The sequence below is a fragment of the Dryobates pubescens genome, chromosome 6, assembly GCF_014839835.1.
Source record: "Dryobates pubescens isolate bDryPub1 chromosome 6, bDryPub1.pri, whole genome shotgun sequence".
NCBI lineage: Eukaryota > Metazoa > Chordata > Aves > Piciformes > Picidae > Dryobates > Dryobates pubescens.
This window is the reverse complement of record NC_071617.1, coordinates 8,959,121-8,983,855: the sequence shown is the minus strand read 5'-3', so window position 1 is coordinate 8,983,855 and position 24,735 is coordinate 8,959,121. Positions and strand designations below refer to the sequence as shown.

The 24,735-nt window shown below is 42.3% G+C and overlaps 1 protein-coding gene across 1 annotated transcript; it reads right to left on the bottom strand.

Moving 5' to 3' along the window:
* Positions 1-1,029: 1,029 nt before the first annotated feature.
* On the bottom strand, positions 1,030-24,392 carry CASP8AP2 (caspase 8 associated protein 2). Its single transcript, XM_054162583.1, has 10 exons — positions 24,289-24,392; positions 23,080-23,155; positions 22,001-22,081; positions 20,404-20,504; positions 19,167-19,241; positions 17,731-17,846; positions 14,650-17,165; positions 6,529-9,502; positions 3,791-3,890; positions 1,030-2,051 (listed from the first exon to the last, which is right to left on the bottom strand). Exons 2-10 carry the CDS (start codon positions 23,126-23,128, stop codon positions 1,995-1,997), a joined length of 6,069 nt encoding a protein of 2,022 aa, XP_054018558.1. The 5' UTR covers positions 23,129-23,155; positions 24,289-24,392; the 3' UTR covers positions 1,030-1,994.
* Between the last annotated feature and the right edge of the window lie 343 nt (positions 24,393-24,735).

Sequence of the window (24,735 nt, the reverse complement as noted above, 5' to 3'; positions counted from 1 at the left end):
GGAAGATGACAGTCGTCAGAAGCAAACATTTTGAAGCAAGCATGCTAGCATGGAAGACTGCCAGAGCTGACATCATCACCCACTCAAGTAATTTCTTGTAACAGTTTCCAGAGCACTGCCTAAAATGAGGATGATGCACAGCTTGGCAGCATGACAACCCACTCCATTGGTCATATTTACAGTGCTTCAGTGGTGTCAGTGGCAAGTCACTACTAACAAATTATCTGATGGCTTATTAGAATGAGAAGTCTGTTTCATTAGTTGGAGAGGAAGCAAAAACCCATTACGCTGAAATGGAAGAACTGGGCACTGGATTCTGGAATAAAACCAACCCTTAATTTAATCCATGCTGTAAGGCAGTGCACTTAGGTGGGGCTCTTAAAGTCTAACTAAACTCAGTACATATTCTGACTGAATAAAGACTACAGCAATTCTGATCCTCAGCAAAGAACAAACCCTGGAATATCAGTGAACTTGTAACACAAAAACCAGTGCAACTTCCAGGAATGTTCCTCAGGGGGAAGGAAAAAAACCCCAGAAAATACCTGTTAAGAAACTTGAGATAAAGCAGCCATACCTATGAGATGTGAGTGTGAGCATGTATACATATACATGCACACTTTGAGTATGTCCTGGTTCAACTGGAAGCAGTTCTGAGAGTTCTTTAAAGGAGAGCATAATGAATTTTTAATGTACCAAACAATTTGTAAAGATAGATACAAAGGCTGTCAAAACATGCCAAGCTGACAAGCTTTGGAAATGGCTTGTTGCTACTGAAAGTTTTCTCCTGGTTAATAAGCATAAAATCATATTTCATGGAACTGTAAAGGACTGTTTCTAAATTAACTCTGGGAGGAAAAAATATAGTCAACTTTATTATTGTTTTAAAAACCAAAGCAGAATATTCATTGTGAGGACCTAAATTAAGCACCTTTCCCAGGTGTAATCTGCAGCAGAAAAACAATGTTTTGTCTTTCCCAAGTTAAAAAGATTAAAATGACATTTTTCAGGGGGGGAAAACCCCCTCCTCACTTACTCAAAATTCAATATTAAGTATTTTTAAATGCCATCAGAACTGCAAAATGGTTTTTAATTACAAGACAGCTCTTTGTAAAATGAATACTCCACCTGGCATTTCACAATTTAAAAGAAACTGAAAAACTTCACTGCCATTAATGGCTGGCTTCACTTTCACAAAGGTTGGGACTCACAGGACTTCAAAAACAGAAAGCTGAGGGTCTAGGCTAGACAACTGGCTTAGATTTTCCCCACTGTCAATGATGACAGATGGGCACCCTCAAAGAGAATTTAATTCATCCCTGTTGAACACTGAAGTCATTAAGAAATGGCTTACATGTTGAAGACAATGAAGAAGTGGCTTAAGGTTGAAGATAAACCATGCATAGAGAGCCCAGATCCCCTCCCTGAAGCCCACTATGAACAACTGACAAAGCAGCAAGAACTACCTTGCCATCAGAGTCCAATTGTGAGGTAAGCAGCTTTTAGAATCACTGCTATCATTGCCTTGCCTTAAGAGAAGGCTACCTTCTGAGAATGTGCTTCAAGGTAACTAAGACAATGTACTTCTCATTCTCCAGGATTATCTACCAGCTGGATTCCAAAGCACTCTTACTTATTAAAATGGTAGTTCCAACAAGCTGAGCAAGAGTCACCATTTTCACTTGATGCCACACCCTGGTCTGTGCTTATAGAAGACATTTAACCTACAGGAGATGTCACCCCTGCTCTATTTGTACATGCTCATTCTTTCCCAAACAGTTTGTTTGCAGAGTTCCCTCTCAGTTATTTTGATGAACCACTTCAGAGGAACCATGGAAAGGGAGTAAATAATTAACAGTGCATCAGATTTACCAAACTCAGTACTTTCACTTGAATAACTCCCACTAATCCCAGCATATGAGTGCAGTGGTTGTAGTCCATCATTGCTGGTAACAGTTAAACCCTGTAACCATGAAAGCAACTTGGTGGTAAGTTTACTTGCACTTGGATTTCTTGAACAGCTTCATTAACTGCTTGAATCTTTCTGAAACCTAATGGAGCACAAAAAAAAATAAAGACATATCATTAAGACTGATCTGACAGCATTTTTTTTTAATGGAAAAAAGACCACTATCTTGCCTTTTTATTTGCTTCTAACAAATTTTAGCAGGATCATTTCAGAAGCACCATTAACAGGTTAATTGGATGTATGTCCTGGTTTTGCTGAGACAGAATCCTGGGCCAGCCATGAGCTGCAGGCCATCAGCAGTTCTGAGTCAGCCAAGAAAGCTGACTGGAGTTGGCTCACAGGCGTATCCCAGACCATGAGCACCAGACTCAGTATAAAGGGGGAAGTTTGCTAAGAAGAAGGGAGAATCCTGGCACAGCGTCCTACTTGAACTCTCATTCTCACCCTGCTCCTCTTCATGCTCTTGAGCACTGCTGCACCTTTGCCAGTCAATACCTTGTATTGACATTGGTACCAGTTTGGCTATTTTATTAAATCCATTTTCATTTCAACCTTTGAGTCTCCTTGACCTGATATCCTGTCTCTGCTGAGGAGGGATCATCAGGTGACAGAGTAACTGTTGTAGTTTAGCCCCAGATAAGGGCTAAACAGATACAATGCAGGAAGTCTGCCTTTACTTTTGACATCTGAAACAGCCTCCAGGTTAACCACAGTGTGCTACAGACAACTACTGATTTAAAGTCAGGTTTCCTTACAAGAAGGAGGGGAAAAAAATGAAGGCTTCAAAGTCTATTAGACTTGAATTTTACCCAGTACAACTCTGAGTAGGATTCAAATACAAGCACAAAAGCTTATTTTGTACTCCAAACCTCCCAGAGTTTACTGGTTATTTTATACCCTCTTACACAACCGCTGCTTCAGGTGTTTATGGCTCATCATGCAGCAATCTGCCTACTAGGGATTTTACAAAACTAGTCTGTAGATGAGAGTGAGACATCCTTTTGCTGAGCATAGCTACAGCTCACACAGTGATCTCATTCAATTGCAAGTTAGTCTTTCTTATTGCTATATACATATTGATATAGAATATCTACTACCCCCAACACAATTAACTGACAAGAGTGACATAAATGCAGAGATAACACTATTTTATCCAACCATCCACACCAACAGCTTCTAAACCCCACAAAGAGTCTGTAATCAGGCAACACAGCATTCTAGAAGTTAAGCAGGATTGCTTAACTTTGTCAAATGGGCACATCTCCCACTTTAGATTTGCAGGATACGATAGCAACTCAAGACAAGTACAAAGTTACATGCAAATCTCTGGAAACACTCTGCAGCAGTTTTGACATCTGTCTGTTTTGAGGCTTCTTAGCTAAAGAAAAAAAGGAAACATTTTAATGAAAAATGTCCCTTCAGCAACATCCTGGTTCTTTTTTCCAGCTCTAATTTTAGTCCTTTTCCAGTTTATTAAATATGTGCACAGGCTTTGGGCCTCTTCAAATTGCCCTTCTAAGTGCTGATTCAATAGTAGAAACAATCCTCTTGTCCCCGGCTTATGACTGGACACAGCAGTTTTAAAGCACCAATCAATCAAATAGGTACTTAAGAATCCCTGGACAATATCCCTATAATGTGTATGTTTTAGAAGTAATAACTAGGAGACTCTAAGATTCTTTTGTCAAGAACCCCCCAACAAAAGGTACAAGGGAAAAAAACTATTCCAAATTAGCAGACGATCTCCAAAGGTTTTCCTTCAGCTCCACTCATAAATGTAGCAGCATCATTTTTATCAAATTTGAGAATGACAGTTCCTACCTGATTTGGACTTTTGTTCAGCCTGGTGGCCAAGGACACAAAGGTTTTGCTTGATGGTCCTTTTCTCTGACATTCCAGTAAAATTTCTCGGTCATCATTTCTATAGCAAAAACGAATGTTAACAAATGAGTACCTTATATGTGTGTAGATGCACAGAAACAAACAAAACACCCTCCCCATCCCCCCCAGGCATATAGAAAATTCCAGGGGCTTCCAAACTACAGAACATGAGTTCAAACAGCAGCAAGGAACTAACTGATAGAAGATCCTCCCCACTACCAGCACGGAGTAACAGTGCAACAAGTGGTAGTGGAGATTGTGCTACCCTATTTGGAAGGGCAGGAGTATTACAACAGAGTTAGCTCCAAATCAAAGTCATCAGAAAGAGCTGTAGATTTTTAAAGCAGACATTTATACTTGGAATTAAAAAGAACCCATAAATTCAACAGGGGCCAGAAGCTGTAGGTGGATACACCTCAGTCTGCAAGGCTAGGCAGCAGCTTTCATAGCATCATAGTATCAGTCAGGGTTGGAAGGGACCACAAGGATCATCCAGTTCCAAGCCCCCTGCCATGGGCAGGGACACCCCACACTAGATCAGGCTGGCCAGAACCTCATCCAGCCTGGTCTTAAACACCTCCAGGGACTGGGCCTCAATCACCTCCCTGGACAACCCATTCCAGGGCTTCACCACTCTCACGGTGAAGAACTTCCTCCTCACGTCCAGCCTGAATCTCCCCACCTCCAGCTTTCACATCAAGCCCACTGATGTTCAAATATTAAACAGTTATTTGACTTCTACTAATGGCTTGATACAACAGAGCACATCTACTGCTCACATGAAAATAAAGGACCAGAAGTCTATTCTTCAGTGTGTCACCAGTTTGCTGCTTGTCTCATTAATGAACTTAGGTATATGTAAATGCATAGATGCAGCCATTATCCAGTAGCTACTGTGTCTTTGTTTAAACCTGCCACATTCAAATAAACTATAGTTAATTTCCTCCATTTCAAAGAAAAATGTAATGGCTAATTATTTAAATAAACTTCTTTTTTTTAAGGCACAGTTCAAAGATAGACAAAGACTGTGGCACACCAACCCCATGAGGAAAACTGTTGTAATTTCTTCCTGTTCTCACCGATGTGCACATTAAAAATCCTATTAGCTTTTTCAGTCTTTTCTTTCCATGAAGGACTTGATTTGCTTTTAAAATACTACCTAGAAACTTATTTATCTCTGAACTATAGTTCAGGAAAGCCTGTTCTGAAAATTTGAGGAGGCCCTTTAGGAAGTGTTGATTATATCAAGCTGCAGCAAGAACAGCAAAACCTGCCAACTTCAGTTTTGTAAGTATAACTTTGCACAACAACTTTGCACATCTCTTTGATACATACAGACATCTCATTTGTCACCAGCACCCTACTAACTGGAATCATAGAATGATCTTGGGTTAGAAGGGACCTCTGAAGGTCGTCTAGTCCAACCCCCTCTGCAGTCAGCAGGAACATCCCCACCTAGATCAGGCTGCCCAGAGCCCTGTAAAGTCTCACCTTGTATATCTCCAGGGATGGGGCCCCAATCACCTCCCTGGGCAACCTGTTCCAGTGTTCCCCCACCCTCATAGTAAAGAGCCTGTTCCTAACATCCAATCTAAATCTGTTCTTCTCTAGTTTCTCACAGGCCTTTGTGAACAGTCTCTCTCCATCCTTCTCGTAGGGCCCCTTGAAGGCTGCTATTATGTGTTCCCAGAGCCTCCTCTTCTCCAGGCTGAATAACCCAGGCTCCCTCCACCTGTCATCTTAGTAGAGGTGCTCCAACCCCCTGATCATTTTTTGACCCTCCTCTGGACCCGCTCCATCAGGTCTATGTCCCTTCTATATTGAGGGCTCCAGACCTGGACACAGTACTCCAGGTGAGGTCTCACCAGAGCAAAGTGGCAGAATCACCTCTCTGGATCTGCTGGCAACACATCTTTTGATGCAGCCCAGGATATATGGGCCCAGAATATATGGGCTGAATGTTTCACTAGTACATTTCTGTAGATTGAGCATTGTAGACCCCAAAGTTGAAAACTGTTTGCTCTCCTGCCTTCTATGAGTGAGGGAAATCTTCAGTTGTTCTTTTTTACCTAGTCACTGATGCCTCCTGGCTTTGCAGGAACAAAGACCTCAGTCCCTTACCTGGCTGGAATTTTTGCACAGGAAAGGAAATGGACAGGACTACAATCAGTGCAATATAGCAGCATGTAAGCTTTATAAAGAAAAGCAAAAAGTACTTGTTTTGGGACAGCTGAGTAAATGATGGATGCAGTTACAACATACAGAAGGCTCCTTCTTCAAGGCAAACCTGATTTAACCTACCTAAGAAATGACTAAAATGTTTTCTCTTCCAAAGGCTTATATGGATTATATTAATTATGAATTATATGATTATCCTTAATAGGATTCTATGAAACTTGTTCATTTCTTGTTTTCCCCTAGAAAACTGTTACAGTAAAAGGATAAAATACCCTTTGGCACCTTTCAGTGGTACCCTAAAGAGAAGACATCAGTCTCACAAAGCCATCCCACAACTCTCACATCCTGCATAGACAGGACATCACTCTACTATTTCCAGAAGGATACAGAGTTACTGAATAATTCTGGCCATCAGCTAAACAGCTTTTTCTTCACACTTCTCACTGCATCACATAATTAAGAAACCTGAAACAATCAAAACAAATCAAGTCAGAAATTACCTCGTCCAGGAAACTACTACTTCTCCCTTCTTTTTAATGATGTTTTTGGCATACAGACTAGGTGACGAAGCAGTCGAAGGCAAAGGAGAAGAGTCTTTGAAAGAAGGAGAGTCTTTGTTCTGCTGCAACTCGTTCTTCTTGCTGGAATTTTGTTTGGGTGTTGAATTTAACTCCTCAGACTTCACATCACTTGCATCACTCCCTTCAGCTGCTGATTCGGTTTCTTTTCGTCGCCGTTTTGAGTTGGAATTCTCTTCGACAGCCTCCTTTTTCCTTTTTTTACTCAGTTTATCATCAGTACTTATCTGGCATCCTACATCAGTATTTGAAGTGGATTTCTTTTCAAGATCACATTCACCTGCTACAGTCTCATTGGAAAGCTCTTCTGTTAAGTCTATAAATGCATCAGAGCACTCTTCCAGTTCCTCCTTTTCATCACTGGCTTCCGAGTTTCCCGTAGAAGCTTCCTGAGCCCTGTTGCCTGCCATGGATTCCACTGCGCTACATGATGTTTCACCAACAATATTGTCTGTTAAGTCTATGTATGACTCCACACTGCATCCAACAGGAAAAGAAGAGTGAGATTTAATACCCACTTCATTTATGTTTTCAGATACCTTCAATCTGTGTGCCTGAGAGTGCTCAGCGCCCTCATCTAAGCTCTGAGTGTTGTGGCTCTCCATGTTTGAAAACTTTCCATGGGGTCCAAGCAACCCAGCAGTTTCTTCCTTCCCAATGCTACCATGAGACTCCTTCAGAGGCTGAGGTAAGGCAGGATTTTGTTCTTTGCCAGTGGTGACATGAGACAAACAGTTAGTCTTATGCAGCTCTGGTTTGATGCCTTCTTGCACAGTGGCTGCTATGGCACTCTGACAGTCCTTTTCTTTCTCCCCACTTCTCATTTCTGCTCTTTCAGTCCTGGCTGAGGATGCCCGCACCTCCTTCACTGAAGCCAAGTGATCAGTTGCTGGTGAGGTAGATGGCACTGCACGCCTGATCTTCACAATAAAGTGATCATTGGACTTCTCCATGATTACTGCCTGCATTGGTAGGCTGGGGCGACACTGAAAACCGGCAGCAACAGGCCGACTTGTCCACGATGAAGAACAACTTGATTTACTGCTTGAGTTATCAGATTCTAAAGCCAAATGAATGTCTTGTTCAGTGGCATCCTCCTCTTCAAGAAGTGCATCTTCACTGTAATGTGCACTGAGAACACCCTCAGGAGTTGAGCTAGAATTACTCTCAGGTTTTAGGAAGCTGAGGTGAGCATCCGATTTCAAGGGTGAAGGAATAGTTAAGGAAACAGCCAGATCTTCAAGTAGGATAGAAGAAACAAATGATTTACTCTTTTGTAAATTGCATTCATCCTCTTTACATGAAGCTGCATTTGTAGGAACGTCAAACATGCAGCTCTCATCTAGTACATCTGGATCAACAGGTAGCTGAAGCCTAGCTCCTAAAGAAGGAGCTCTCAGAGGTGAAACAATAGGCCAGTTAATGTCTTCTACTGGTCGAGAGTCCATACATGCCTCCTTTGGAACAATCTCCTGTGCCAGTCCAGCAGCATTACCTTTGCATTTATGGCTGTCTAAAAACTGTTTTTCTGGAGTCCTGAATTCCCACTCATGTCGGTCTACATTGCCACCATTTTTTTCTAAGAGATCAGAACCTTGCAATAAGCTTTTGAAAATTTCCCCCATCTGAGCATCGCTCACGAGATTAAAGGTAAGGCTGGAGGCTTGTTGTTCTGTGAGAAGCTCATAACTAAGATCAGACTTGCTAGCATCTCTGGATAGCTGGAATCTGTCCTTTTCGTATTTTGCCCCTTTCAGTGGGGTGAGAGTGCCTTGCAAATGATTCTCTTTAGAGAGGTGCACTTTGGTTTGGGAATTCCTCGTGTTATCAATGGAGTTAAGACACTTCGTAAAGGCAGCTTTTGGGGCATCTGTTTTATTTTTCTCAAGGTGACACTTAGGCTGCTGAGAATCCACAATTTGCTTTGAAAGGATATATTCTTCAGGCTTCTGAGGTCTGGCTTTCAGGGACTTTTTTCTAGACCTCTGCACGTCGTTTTTGTGATGGATCTTGTGTTTTTGCTTTCCGGCTTTTTCAAACTTCCCTTCCTCGCTCTCCTTTCTCACATTTCCCACATCACACAGTTTTATTATCATCCTCCTTATCTTTTCAAATATGTAATCAAGCTGCTCATCCACAAACTTCCACAGCTGTTTTTTCATATCTGAGACTTGTTGTTCAAAAAGACGGTCGACTATGGCGTGCTTTTTAATTTGCTTAAGTTTGGACTCTATAATACCGCAGATATTCAATTTTAAGGTCTCACCTAACGTAGACATCTTGGAAAAGTTCAAGCACTTTATCAATGATGTAAAATTTATGATACCAGACTCTATAATTCTGTGAAAGTGCTGAACTGGGAAGTGCACCTTGAACTTCATATAATTTTTCCTCATTTGTTTTCGTATAGCTCTTAGCATCTGCATGACCTCTTGTACATTTGAAGGTTCAACAATAACATGAACTATTTTCTCAAGGCAAGCAATGCTCACTGTTTTATTTTTCTTCAAATCCTTTGGAGATCTGAAACTCTGACTTTTATGCCTCTCTCCATTCTTCTTTGTACTTACTTTCACAGAAACGTATTTTCCATTATCTTCACTGCAATGCACAGTTCTGCCCTTTTGATTCTGCGGACTGCTGCTCCAACTTCCTGTCTTAGGAGAAACTTTAGGGTTTGAAGGCTTTGCATTTTCAGAGCCTTTTTCTGGTTGAGCTTTCTCTTCATCACTACTTATGATTTCTCCTTCTTCTATTTCATCTGAAGAGATACTCAGCTGGGACTCCATCTCTACATGTTCATCAGACATGTTAACTGGCTTTTGATTTTCCTTGTTTACCTCTTTTGACAAATTCTTCGAAGGACAGACGACAACTGTACTTTCAGGAATTAAATCTATGAAAAGAAAACAGTTTGCTGATCACCATAAAGAAGGCAATTATAAAACCAGACACTTTCAGAAAAACCTGGAAGATTCTCTTCTGTAAAGTAACATTTCAGAACCTTTTGTTTGAAACTGCCAGCAGTAACTCAAGAAGTTTGAGCATTAATAAGCTTGGGTGATTTATTTTGCTTCAGCAGCTGCTAGTTTAAAGACTTTTCCTGAGCACTGGAAAGCAAGTAAGACCTCAACATTTTGTGTGTGTGTGAGGCAATGCCAGCGACGAGCAGTGTGAGCAATCTGGCAGTGCAGGCCTAGTGCCTGACATGGTGCTAGGCCATGCTCAGCATAAGTGCACAGCCAGCTATCAGTGTACCAAACAGTGCTGTGCCTGCAGCATGTAACTAAAACAAGGCACTGGTAGTTATAAACACAGCAAGTTATCTTGGGACAACAGGACATGCACCTGCATCAACAAACCTCACATGTCATCAGGAGTTGGACCAATAATCTATAATAGTGTGATGTGTGGTCACTCATAGGCAACCAATGAGTCCATGCCAACAAGGCACTCTGAGTTTATATAAGCTGTAGAAGTTCCCTTGCTAGGCACTTCTGCCTTTCCTATCCCTTCTCCTTCCATGCTATGCTTTACTGTGCTATACTCATACCTTAGGCCTGTGCCATAGGCCTGCAATACTGGAACAATAAAGGAACGATACTAGATCACACTGATCAGCTGTATTGATTCCAAACTCCATCGTCATGAGTGTGTGTGAAAAGTGATTTTATCTTACAAATCACAGAATTGTCAGGGCTGAAAGGGACCTCAAGGATCAAGCCCCCTGCCATGGGCAGGAACACCTCATGCTAGATCAGCTTGCTCAGAGCCCCATCAAGCCTGGCCTTAAAAACTTCCAGGGATTGGGCTTCTACCACCTCCCTGGGCAACCTGTTCCAGTGTCTCACCAACCTCATGGGGAAGAACTTCCTATACCCAATCTGATCCTAACCACTTCCAGTTTTGCTCCATTCCCCCTAGTCCTATCACTACCTGATACCCTAAAAAGTTCCTCACTAGCTTGCTTGTAGGCCCCTTTCAGATACTGGAAGGCCAAAACGATGTCTTCTTAGAGCCTTCTCTTCTCCAGACTGAACAGCCTCAGCTCTCTCAGTCTGTCCTCACAGGAAAGGTGCTCCAGCCCTCTGATCATCCTCGTGGCCCTTCTCTGGATACATTCCAGCACTAAACATGGGAAAATCTAGTAGTTTCCATGAGCTTTGCACCATTTACTTTAACAGTTTTCAGACAAGTTTTCAGACCACCACACGAGCTAGATTTTAACATCATTATGGATTAATATTTATGTATACTATGTAGCTTTTCTTTTAACAGTTTTACAACAAAATCCGAAATTATAAGAACAAATGACCCATTCATGTTTGCATCCAACTATGTTTTTCTGGGCTTGCTAAAAAGGTTCTTCAGAGTTTTCCAATAAACTGACTTACTAAGCAACAACAAAGAAGAGTGCTAGGCACTGCACAGAGGATAAAACTCCTGTTCCAGTTTCTGATGCATTTTGGATTGCCAGCACTGTAAATAAGCACAACAGTGGAAAAAGCTTTTTTATTTCAACTGGAGGCTTTCCCCAACATGCACTGGTTAGGCCACCCTTTGAGTACTGTGTCCAGTTCTGGGCCCCTCAATTTAAGAGGACATTGAGATACCTGAATGTGTCCAGAGAAGGGCAGTGAGGCTGGGGAGAGGCCTCGAGCACCAGCCCTACAAGCAGAGGCTGGAGGAACTGGGATTGTTTAGCCTGGAGAAGAGGAGGCTCAGGGGAGACCTCCTTGCTCTCTACGACTACCTGAAGGGAGGTTGTAGCCAAGAGGGGGTTGTAGCCAGCACCAGAACAAGGGGACACAGTCTCAAGCTGCACCAAGGGAAGTTTAGTAGTCTAGTAGTCATGAGGTGTTGGGTGACAGGTTGGACTTGATGATCTTTGAGGTCTTTTCCAGCCTTTAGAATCATGGAACCATGGAATCAATAAGGTTGGAAAAGACTTCAGAGATCATCAAGTCCCACCTATCACCCAACACCTCATGACTAACTAAACCATGGCTCCAAGTGCCACATCCAATCCCCTCTTGAACAACTCCAGGGATGGTGACTCCACCACCACCCTGGGCAGCACATTCCAGTGGCCAACTACTCTTTCTGGGAAGAACTTTCTCCTCCCCTCGAGCCTAAACGTCCCCTGACACAGCATGAGACTGTGTCCTCTTGTTCTTGTTGATTCTATTAAAATTTCTAGTTCCTGAATAAGAGGAATGAGGTATGCAAGGGGAAGGCTAAAATTCTACCAATTAGCATGCCTTACTCTGCCTGACAAATAAATTTACTGCATGTTTTATCTTTTTGAGATAGCATTAGACATGCATTTAATAGTGATTTAAAATTCAACCCAAATGGCGTTTTGCTAAGAAAAATCAGCTATTACAGCTAGCTACAAGCAGCATGTTTCAAAAGATGAAAAGATAAGCTCATTTCCACTGTACAAGAATTCCACTGAAGTGCCTATGTACTGATTAATGAGCTTTGAAGTTAATTCCAGGCAATAATAAAACACTCTTCTGTTCAATCGCACGCAGACTGCTTAAATACCTCTAACCAACATTTAAGCTCAAAAAGATTGTATCTAAATTGAGCTCAATTAAAAAAAAAAAGTAGTAGTGATTAACACTTTAAAGCAACATTTGAAAATGTTGACTTGATGCAGATTTTACAGGAGCAGAAACATTCTATTTCAGTTTTATACCTTTTCAAACCAATCACTTTGACATTTTGAGAAACCAAAGAACAGCATGGAAGTGGTCAAAATGCCTATCAATATATGCACTCCTGTCCTGCAGAACAGTAGAAAGGTGAGCACTGAATTCCAAGGCCAGGAGAAGCCACAGCCAGTGGATTTAAGTGATGCAGAACATTTGACATCATCAGGCAGAACACAAAGACATCTAGCCTTCTAACTTCAGAGCTAAAAATCACTGCTTTCCAACTTAGTGGCAAGTTCAGGACAGTGTGGAGTTCTCTAAGAAGCAACTCAGGATAACACTACAAAATTAGAAAAATACTGTGCCCAGGTGGCCAAGAAGGCCAATGGCATCCTGGCCTGCATCAGAAATAGTGTGGCCAGCAGGAGCAGGGAAGTCATTCTGCCCGTGTACTCAGCATTGGTTAGGCCGCACCTTGAGTACTGTGTCCAGTTCTGGGCCCCTCAGTTTAAGAAGGACATCGAGACTCTTGAACATGTCCAGAGAAGGGCAATGAGGCTGGGGAGAGGCCTTGAGCACAAGCCCTGTGAGGAGAGGCTGAGGCAGCTGGGGGTATTGAGCCTGCAGGAGGCTCAGAGGAGACCTTACTGCTCTCCACAACTACCTGAAGGGAGGTTATAGCCAGGTGAGGGCTGGTCTCTTCTCCCAACCAGCACCAGAACAAAAGGACACAGTCTCAAGCTGCACCAAGGCAAGTTTAGGCTCAAGGTGAGGACAAAGTGCTTCACAGGGAGAGTTGCTGGCCATTGGAAGGGGCTGCCCAGGGAGGTGGTGGAGTCACCGTCCCTGGAGGTGTTCAAAAAGGGATTGGATGTGCCACTTGGTGCCATGGTTTAGTAGTCATGATGTGCTGGGTGACAGGTTGGTCTTAATGATCTTTGAGGTCTTTTCCAACCCTACTGATTCTATGATTCTACTTTGATCTCCAAGCTCTCCTGTCTACCCAGATATTTCAGTATAAACTACTGCAGGAATTAAATATAAACTGTTAAAGCAATTCACACTTAAGAGTTGCCATTTCAAGCACACGAGACCAAATTCCAGAGTAAACTATGCCAAGATTTGCAAAACAACCTAAGGATTATGTTTTGAAGCATGAGAAAAATGATTTAAATGCCACTCTACCATTCCTTCCAAGAAAACTTTTTAGAAGTTGCAGCAAGATATTACAGGAAGAATTAAATTCACACAACTAACAGCTTTAAACTGTTCATCTTTACACTGATCATCTGTTTTCTCTTCCTGTGTGTACTGTCTTTGCATTTTATCTCCCTGACATCTTATTTAGGTGTTGGCTCTTATTTCATTAATGATGAATCCTAATGTTCTATTTGTTCAACTTTTTCCCCACTAAGTGACTCATAATTATTTTATATACACACACACACACATACAAATATATATTCACAGTGAAATTCATTCAAATGCAGAGTGCGGCCTTCTCTTATCTGACATTCCTAGAAATTAAGTCTCAGGTACTCTCTTCAGCTTTCTCATAAATGAATACTTGAAAGAACATGATCCTAAATAACTTTTGCCTCTACAATTTCAGAGAAAAACTTAATGAGATCTATTCAGAACTAATTGCAATTAAGAAACCTATACATTTTCTTTTAGAGGTTAGTACATAACTCTTATTTCAACCACCCATCTGTCACTAATGATAAATTCCATTTTTTATAGCATTAATGTTCAGTTGGGTACAATTTTGGCTGCACTGGTACATGGTTCCGTTACAAACAAGATGGACTACAGAGATTAAAAAGAATCATAGTATGGCTTAGGTTCAAAGGGACCTTAGAGATCATCTACTCAACCTCCCTGCCATGGGCAGGGATGCCTCTCAACTAGACTTGGCTGTTCAAAGCCTCATCCAACCTGGCCTTGAACAGCCCCAGGGAGGATGTCCCCACAACCTCCCTGGGCAACCAATTCCAGAGTGTCATCTCTCTCACACTGAAAAACTTCTTCCTAAGATCGAGTCTCAACATACTCTCCCTCAGCTTAAAAGCACTGCCCCTTATCCTATTGCTAGACATCCTTATGGAACTCCCTCTCCAGCCTTCCTGTAGGATCCCTTCAGGTCTTGGAAGGCAGCTGTAAGGTCTCCCCTCAGAGTATCCTCTTCTCCAGGCTGAACAACCACAGCTCCCTTAGCCTATCCTCATAGCAGATGTGCTCCAGCCCTTGGATCATCTTTGTGGCCCTCCTCTGGACTCGCTCCAATGTTCTTAGGAAACGACAAATACTTTTAAAAAGGCAGTTAGAAGTTGAATGAATCTTCTAAGTCTTTATGAAGAAAAGAAATTAGAATATACAATACCTTTGTTGTAACTCTTCACAAGACCTTTGCAGGGACTTTCCATCTTAAGTGCTTTAGCCAAAGGGCGCATGGGACTGTTCAGTGGGCTGATTGCCTTCGGAAAATACCTCAAGTGATTGAGATCAATGCTCAGTATAGAGCTGTCATCATCAACAGCAACTGGGTTAGCTTCTCTCTCCTTAGTTCTAGGATACATCTCACCACTAAGACAAGATGCTGCTGTACTGATTTCAGTTAGGTTTGGCTCCAGGTCAGAAGTATTCTGGTCCACTAATGGTTCACTCTTATCAGTTAACATAGCTCTGTCAAGTGACTGAGATGTATTCATATTAATTTTGCAGATACTCTTTTCCTCAGTGGGACACTCAATGTTTTCTGCAGCCAAGTGATCAACATGCTTCACTACTTCCAATGAAGAGTCTGGTTTTGCTTCCCTAATACCATCTGCAACATCATGGGACTCCTTATCACCAGAACTTTTGGGTTCCAAGTCATCCAAGACAAGGTTCTGAGAGCCATGTTTGTCTTCTGAGCTTTCTATGTCAGTAGCTAGCCATGTCTTATGTTCCTCTTTCTTCTCTACTGCTGACTCTGGAAGGTCACCCATACTTTCATTGGCAGATTCACATTGTGCCACTTCTGCTGTTGGTTCATCATCACCCTGCATCACACCCACTCTCAGAGGCAAGTCTTCACACTCTGCCATGCTCCTTGCCACCTCCAGGGGCAAAGATCCAGAGTGAATCAGATCTGTCACTGCTGCTGCAGCTTCTGATGCAACCAGATCACAAGCCTCTGCTGCTTCAGACAATGTCTGAGCCTGCATCTCATCAGGAATTAGTACCTCTGCTGTCCCTGGCAAGGCTTGGGGCGGTACCTGATCCGCTTCTGCTTCTGATAAGGTTTCTGAGCTCAGTTCATCAGTTGCCACTGCTGGCAATGCTTCAGACTGTGCTGGATCTGCTGTGGCTACTTTCAAGGCTTCATTTTCAGAATCGACAGAAACAGGCAGCGCTGGTTCCATGTTGCTTTGAGCTGCACTGTCCAAAACTTGCAGAGTTGAATTAATTTGTTCTGTGGGGCCACAGTTAACAGGGTGGTCAGAATCCAAAAGTTCTGCCTGCAGTGTGAGCTCTGTATTTCCCTCATCAGAGGCCTTTTGTGAAAGTGCTTTAAGCCCATCTGTTGGAGAGAGACATTGTTTCTTAGCAGGAGAAAGAGTTAAATTTAGCTTTTCCATAAAGCTAAGTTTTAAATCTTTCCTTTTTGTCCCAGTGCGATCATCTTTACTTTTGTGAGCTTTATGGTCTTTCAAGCTGTCTGCTACTCTGGATGTGTCTACTAACTTATAGGACTTGTTTCTCTCACTTTTTGTAGCATCTGTACCTTTCTTGGATTCTTTCACAGATTGGTGAGAATCCTCTCTCAAAACTTTTCTTTCATTTCTAAAATGTCTATTTTCATCCTGATCCTCTCTGTCTCTTTTCCTTTTTTCTTCAGTTCTGTGTCTTTCTGATTTGGAATGTGCTGTTTCCCATTCATATCTACCACTGCTTTCCTTCAAGCGTGCATATTTATGCTCTCTGCTGCTGGAATTCGAAGGTGAAGTCCTTCCCTCTCGAGGAGTGTGATCATTTGTTCCCCTGTCTCTCTTGCAGTCAATGTCTTTTCCTTTTCTAGACTCTTCCACGCGACATTTACGTGACTCATGAAGACTCTTGGAATGTTCATTCTTGGAGTGTGGACTACTCCCTCTACCAGACCTCCTTGCCTGCTCTTGTAGCTTTTCATTTGGTTTAGATTTTTGACTAGCATTTTTTTCATCTCTATCATGGGTTTTAATGTCCTTCTTCAATACATTTTGTGATCTCTCATCACCATACGATTCACCTCTTGTTTGGTATCTGTCTTTACCAACAGTTTGTTTCTCCCAGGAAGAAACACTCCTTTCTACTCTTCTTTCTACACTTGGACTGCATTTGAGTTTTACACTCTGACTTTTTTGTGGCAACTCATTTTTACTAGCCTTCTCTGAGAGGGTTTTCAGCCTCTGTTGAGGATCTGGATTCCCCTCTTCTCCATCACCACTGTTTCCAGTGCTCTGATGTACTTCTCTTTTGTATTTGTTGACATTTCCCCGACTGCACTGTTCATTACTTTTAATTTCTTTTCTTTCCTTTCTGCTGTCTTTGTCTTTTGAAACATGGTCATGGTTTGGTGGACAGGTGTGAGTACCATCACTGCAGAGCTCTTCGGGAGGGTATTTCGGCAAATATGGAGTGTTTCTTTTTTCGGTGCCAGCCTTCCCATTGTCCACATTATGAGATGAGTGACTATGGTGTGTATCCTTTGAACAGTCATTTTTAATTCTGTGCTCCATCTTCACACCATCACCTATATCAGAAGGTCTGAACTTGGAATCTTTAGTTTTACACGTCTCAGAGCATCTTCCACTATTTGACCCTGGAAGGTATGCTCTGGTGAAACTACTTCGATGATTGGGAAGTTCTGATAGCCTGTTTATAAAGCAAAAAAAAATAGGTTGCATTATTCTGAAATTTATTTAAGCATAATTGAAGCTGAATTGCAGTGCATCCTTTTATTTCTAAGTTTTTTTTCATGCTTTCTTTCAGCTTCAGGTTGAAAAAAAGAGGCATAAGAAGTTTAATAATTACCATGATTCCCACATTAAATTTATGTAGCCTCTTCGGCTAGTTCTATGGAACTGAGAAGAGTAGTAGTCTAACTCTGAAGCTGAATTTTGTAAGATATTATGGGTTTTGAAATATGCAAGATGGCTAGAAACCCCATCAAGAACAGGTGATTCCACAAAACAAACAAAAAGGAATTCAGGCAAGTGGTCACCCTTTGGATTGTTCCTTGTTTTCTTCAATTAGAAACCAAAGACCTCATCAAGCAAAGATATTTACTTCCTCTGATGGTACCACTGTGAAACTTAACAACTGTTTATTATGTCATTGTTTTCTTCATTAGTTTTACTTCAAATGCATAGAAATGTTTCTTACAGGTATATAAATATGATCAGACAGAAAGTATGTTTTCCATTCTGCCTGGTTGTACCTTTGATGGAGATTACTGATTTCTTCATCCTTACGGTTAATTTCCACTCTTGCTGTTTTGATAAGTGCTGAAATATTCTTTTTGAGGGCTAGGTTTTCGTTCTGTAGAATGACATTCTGTTTTAAATATGTACAAAAAAGACAGTGAGAGAGAAAAGGAGAATTAGCTTGGGCACCCAAACAGGTAATGAAAAACAGTACCAAGATAACCACTAGAAAAAGTCCCATCGCATGCCAACTGACAGCAGAATACACAGAAACTGTTTGAAGCTAGAATGAAGTCAGAATGACAGAGATCCAAAAGAGGGGGTTTGTGTTTGGTTTTTTTGGGGTGTTTTCTTTGTTTGTTTGTTTAGTGGTTGTTGGAGTTTTTTTGTTGTGGATTATTTTTTGGGGGTGTGAGCGTGTTTATTTGTTTGGGGCTTTTTTAATATTGCACACTTTTATATTCCTGTTTGTGTTGCTGGTAATTACTTAAGATGTTTTAAGGACACAATTTATTAATACTGAAATATGCCATAAACCAAGAAGCCATAGAACTAAAAAATTCTAATCCCCTCCTCCACTTCATTGCTTTACTCAAGTTATTACTTTCTTGGCCACTGTTTCCAATGAAAGATGTAGCTTTTAAGCACTATGAGAGGAAGAGGGTAACTGTCTTTCTTTCAAGGTATCAAAACCAACTTTGGGTGCCCTATCATTTCAATATTTCTGCATGTGGTGATCTAGAACCCTATCTGCCAATCCCAGAGATAGCCCTTTAAAAAGATTATCCTCAGCAAAGCCTGCTCAGAAAGGCAGACAAGTTTTGCAGAAAACAATACAGAAATGTCACAGGGCAGAAACACTGCTTAAAGATGCCAAGTGTAGAACCTTTCAGACTAGATCTGCGATACACAGAGAAGCGTGCTGTAGAATTGCCCAAAATCATCTAACTAGATGATAATCTAGATATTTAGAATGACACAGCATGGGCATACTAGCACAAACTGAAGAGCAGCTCAGCCTCACCAGAATGGTACTATGCTCAAAGCAACGCAGACATACTCTTCCAGTTCTAGTGACAAGTCAGGTACTTTTGAAACCCTCTCTCAAGTGCATTAAAGATCTATTTCTTACAAAAACCCAAGAGAACTAGACACCTTTCAGATAACTCTTCATTTGTTGTGCTTGTTTTCTAACTAAGTAGTGAGAACAGAGCCTTTAAACAACTGTAGTCTGTGTGCAGTATCACGAAACGAGTTGACCCTCTGATTTTGTTAGTAGGCTATCCTAGCAACTATCCTAGGTGGAAAAAGCTTCCAGCACCTACAAAGGTGCTTTACAAACCATCCACAGGATGGATCAATTCTGGCAAGCATATGAAATGAACTCTCAAAGCAATATTCAGTTTGCTTCACATAAACCTTAACAATGTTGCTTTTTGAACTACAGTACCTGTGCCTGAATTTCCTTAAATTTCTTCATCAATTCTTTAATTTGCTGCTGACATTTTCCATATTCTGCCTGCAACTGTCAAAGAGAGAAGAATTCACAGCACAGAAGCAGACTTAATTACACAGAAGAGTTACTCAGCTAGATTTATAGTTTGTTAACACAATAATGTATGCCACAAAGCTCTGTGTTTTTTTTTTCCCCCAAAAGTAATATATTAAACCAAAAAGCTTCAGTATGCTCCCACAGGTATACAAGTTTCTAAAACAGGTATACAAGTTTCTAAAACACCACAAACACTCAAATAAGAATAAATCTATGTGTGCTTGCTCAACAGTAACAGACTAGAGTAACAGGAAGCCACAGTATTGTGAAACTGAAGACACCATTACCAAGGAGCAGGCGTTCTCAGAGCCCACAGACAAGGACTTCAGATTTCACATAATACAGAAGAGGTATGGAAAAGCACAACCAAAAGTTACTACACACAAACCTGGACTGCCAAAACAGGCTGCAAAGGACTGGGAGAAATCACAAAATTACACAAAATACCTATGGCACAAGCCCTTATTTAAAAGTAGATGGCAACAAAACTTTCACAGAAGAACGGAGAACTTCCCTGTTGTAATACTTAATAGAGTCAACTGCTTTCAGACTTTCAAAGTGAACTTCCGTCGCTTAGTAGAGTCCTGTGGGTATGGATCCTGCTTCTTCTATAGTACATGGTATCTGTGGATGTCCGTTCCTTTTATTCCAAAGCTCAAGTGAGTTAAGCTGAGTCTTAGGGGCCATAACAGGTGATGCTACACAAATTAAGTGTTCTGTTGATTTGTTAGGAATAGTTTTCTACTACATGGTTGTCTTCAGACTCAATGATAAACTTGAATGACACATAAGATTAATCCATGATCTGTTTGCTATAATCTAGTAAAATTCATTGGGAGAAATCTCAAGACTAGCTCTGTTACCAGACACCTGGAACAGAATACAGCTGATACATGAAACCCCATATAAAGGGCATTAAATGAGAACAGACCAGGTCACAGAGTGAGAGATTTGCTTATTCTGATAAATTTGTTGACACAGTTTATCGGCATACTCTTGCTTTTACTTATCAGAAACCAGGGAAAAGGTTTTTAAATGATGTGAGCATACTGACATGTTTTTGCACTTTACACAGGAAAACTTGGCATAAAAAGCTCCAAAACGCCAGAATTATTTACATCACATTGGTACAAACCTCATTGTACGATGCTTCCTTTGCAGTCCCTTCTTCGATTAGTATCTCATCAAATAAATTCAAGCCGTTTCCAGCTGGTGTGGAATTTCGAGCAGAATTCTCTGTAGAAAGAAAAATCAATCAGGTAAAGATTTTTACTGGCCAGGTTGCATTCTGTCACTGAAGAAAAAAACAACTGGGACCTTTTCTGGAGAAATTCCTATTCTGAATTTCAATATTTATGGTTAGTTTTGTGTGGAGCACTTGCATTTACATGGAAGGTAATGAATATTAAAGTCCAACTGAAAACTGTGTTAGGAAAATTAAAATATGTACAGGATAGCTAAGAACAAAGATGGGTGCATTTTATGACGATCTAGTCAGTTGTTTAAGTCAATCTCACAGTAAATCTGTCTAATTTACAAAGCAGATCACTTTAGCAGTGATCTGAAGCTCCACAATTCCAGAGCAAACAGATAGCAGAAAGCTAGAATGAACTACGTGCATCCTACAACTCAGGCAGCTTTTGGCCAGACTTCACCCTGGAAATACTTGCATTTGAAAAAAAATAATTACTGAGAAAAGAAATACTCAGATGCCAGTGACCTACACGTTCACAAAGAGATCAGTTGATTGGCAGGTCAAGGGAGGTGATTCTCCCCCTCTACTCAGCTCTGCTGAGACCCCACCTGGAGTACTTCATCCAGTTCTGGAGCCCCTATTACAAGAGGGATATGGACATGCTGGAATGTGTCCAGAGAAAGGCCACGAGGATGATTAGAGGGATGGAGCACCTCTCCTATGAGGACAGACTGAAAGAATTGGGGCTGTTCAGTCTGGAGAAAAGAAGGCTCAGAGGTGACCTTACTGTGGCCTTCCAGTATCTGAAGGGGGCCTACAACAAGGCTGGGGAGGGACTTGTCAGGCTCTCAGGTAGTGATAGGACTAGGGGGAATGGAATGAAGCTGGAGATTCAGACTGGACGTGAGGAAGAAGTTCCTCACCATGAGAGTGGTGAAGGCCTGGAATGGGTTGTCCAGGGAGGTGGTTGAGGCCCCATCCCTGGAGGTGTTTAAGACCAGGCTGGATGAGGCTCTGGCCAGCCTGATCTAGTGTGAGGTGTCCCTGCCCATGGCAGGGATGTTTGAACTAGATGATCCTTGTGGTCCCTTCCAACCCTGACTGATTCTATGATTGGAGTCCAATGGAGTTACTGCAGAGCTGGTGTGGGGTTGAACATTGTGCTTCTTGTGTTAAATAAATAAATAGCTGTAGTTCCAAAGAAATGAAAGAAAACAAAACCAAACTTAACCCAACACCCCAATCATTTAGATAATAGTGCATTTTCTTCAAATCACTCTGTGTACTTTATTCACCAAATATGCATTACTGACAGAACCTGATTTACTATACTTTTGAAATACAAATTCATTTGCAGGTAAATAATGTAAGTTAGCTATCAAATCGAATTGAAACAAGTAGGTACTGAAACACATAAACACGTGTTTACACCAGCTAAGTGTAAACTTAAAACTAACTGTTGTTTTACTTGAAACCAGCCTAAGCAGCACAGACTCGATAAAGCTTGAAGCCAAGCAGCATGATGCAATTAACCTACCAGGAACTGTCAAACTATTGTCCAAGCCATCATAAATATCCACTGAGCTCTCATCACCTTCCTTGAAGGGGGAAGCTTCAGCTAAAGAAGAGGGACCAAAGACAAAAGTAAACATTTAGTAAACTCCAATCTCTAATTTTCTATAAAGTAAGCATAGCTGTCATTCTAGACCAGCAGAGACTAGTAATAGTAGCACAGACTAATAAAAGACAGGGGAATTCTATCCAACAAGCTGCTGCTACTGTGGAGAAAAGACATTTAGAGTCCAAAGACCAACAACAGTCTTGCAAGATCAGTTCTTAAGTATTACAGGAATTGTGCATGAAGCAAATTACATGGCTTTAAATAAGTCAACTTTATCTGAACTTGAAACTATTTTCTAGAACACAGAGAATACATAAGCTATGCAGCTCAGAAAGAAAACCAGAAGAATTAGTATGACAAACCCAGTATGGTTAAATGAAACATCTTTTGCTAAACGAAGTATTGTAACAGCCTGTATCATAACTCAAAGAATCTGTTTCAGTACTGCCATCTATTCACACTCTAACTGGTGCTGTAAAAGTATTTTCATTCAAAACTCTTTGGTCACCCTTCATGCCTTTTTCCAATGCCCCTTATCACTCTCATCTCTTCTACGTGAATCTCTCCAATTCTGCAACAAATATTCACAGTTCTTCTGAGGCTGGGCATCTCACAGAAACACATCAGATCAGTTAACAGCAGAGCTGGAAATAATGTTACAGTACTTTGATTACTGGTTCTATATCAGATGATTGTGCATTTGCTCTCATGAATAGCAAACAAAGGAATGATATTCCTGTCAAAATACATGCGTCACTAAGATACAGCAGAGGTTAAATTATACACCATAAAACAGAAGGGAAAGACTAGTTCTAGACCTCCCCTCAAAACATAACAGAAATCCAAACTACACAGTTATGGCTTAAAATCCAAACTTAAACGCAATAGATCTTATAATGATCCTATGTCACAGCCATTTAATTGCAGTTGAAGTACATCAGTATTTGTCCTACCTTAATTCACTGTGAAACACTAAGTAATGCAACACTTCTTACCGCTGTATCGGATAGCAAACAGTCCTAGTCCATCCTCATCTGTTGCCATGATACAAACTCCCTATGGCTTCCCCATCTATGAGCAAAACATCAGAGGAAAGACAACAGGTTGACAATTTCAGAACAACATCGTATAACAGAAGCATCTTGAAATACTTTAATTACACCTCAGCTACCTGTAGACTTTGCTCTTCAATGAAATCCAACACCAAAATGAGAAAACTCCAACATCAAGATAACAAATGCAAAACTCTACTGCAAAAAGTAATGCATTACCTGTACTGTAAACAAGTATGCTGAAGTACTTCAGCTGTATCTTTTATTCATATTAATAAATAAAGATCCTATAAAGACATTTTGGTATTGAAACAAGCACTACGTTGTCTGAATAGGCCATCTGAATGGATATCTTAACCCGATTTGATAATTGTAGTTTCTTTTCTGCTAGCTGTTTAAAAGCAAGCTTTCCCTGCTTGACACCACCAGCCAAAGCAATAACGAGCAGAGGCAGGCAAGAAACATTTTGCCTACCAATGCATATAGTCATGCTCGGCCATAGGACAGACCGTATGGGCCACAGCAGCTATTGCAGAATGACTTTAAGAGCACACAAGTTTGCAACACTGATACACAAGCATCTCTGAAGCGAAAGCAGTAGCCTGGAACATCAAGGCACCCACTGTATGGAAAAGCGGAGCGCAGAAAAAGGCTCGGGTGTGGGTGCAAGCAGAGGCACTGAGCAGCAGCCTGCCAGTTCAGCGGCAGCGGCCCTCATCCATTCCCCAGGCCTCATCCTCCCTGTACGGGCGGGAAGGGGCTCCCGCCCCAATTCCTGTCACGGCGGAAGCGCCCAGGATCTGTCGGGGGTCAGGGCCGATCGCGGCCCGAGAGCAGCACAACCGCTGCCGCGGCACGAGCGGCATCCCGCGTCCGCAACCGCCGGCGGACTGGGGAGAGCAAAGTGCGCCCAGGAGGAGAGGCCAGCAGGGCGCCGCAGGTCCCGCAGTGGGCAAAGCCAGATCGGGCCGAACCGAGCGGCGGGATCTGCGCACGGGTGGCAGAGGAGGGAAGCGGCACTCGCGCGGGACGGCAGGGCGACACACCACTGAGCCCCCACCGGGCCGGTGGTGGAGAGAGGAAAGGACGGGACTCAAAGGAAGAGGAAGGCTCTGCTGGGCAGGTCGCCGCGGCCCTACAACCCTCACTCACCGGTCAGCCGCCGCCCCCGGCCCGCGACACCCCGCAGGTGGCCGCCGCCGCCGCCAGTGGTCCCGCAGGCCGGGCGCCGAGGGGGCAGGGCTCTCGACAACGGCAGCCAACCACCGCAGACGCACGGCGCGCCCCGGCCGCGCCGTCAGCGAAACCCGCCCCCCAACCTGAAACAGTTGGCGCCAAAGCAAGCAGCGCGAGGCGGCAGCGCCCCTCCCCCTGGGCTTAGCCCCTCCCTTTTCCGGCCGCTCGCGCCCCCGGCCCAGTCCCTGAGCCGGGTGCTCGGCTCTGAGCGCGGGAAGCTGCGCCGGCCTCGGGGCTCCACCCGCCTTCGCCTCCCCTGCGGGTGGAGCGGTTTCGGCCCGGAGGTGCGGCCTCTGGGTTCTCCGTGGTCGCCAGGCCCTCCTGTAAATGCTTTGGTGGGTGGAAAGGGGAGGGGAGCGGCCG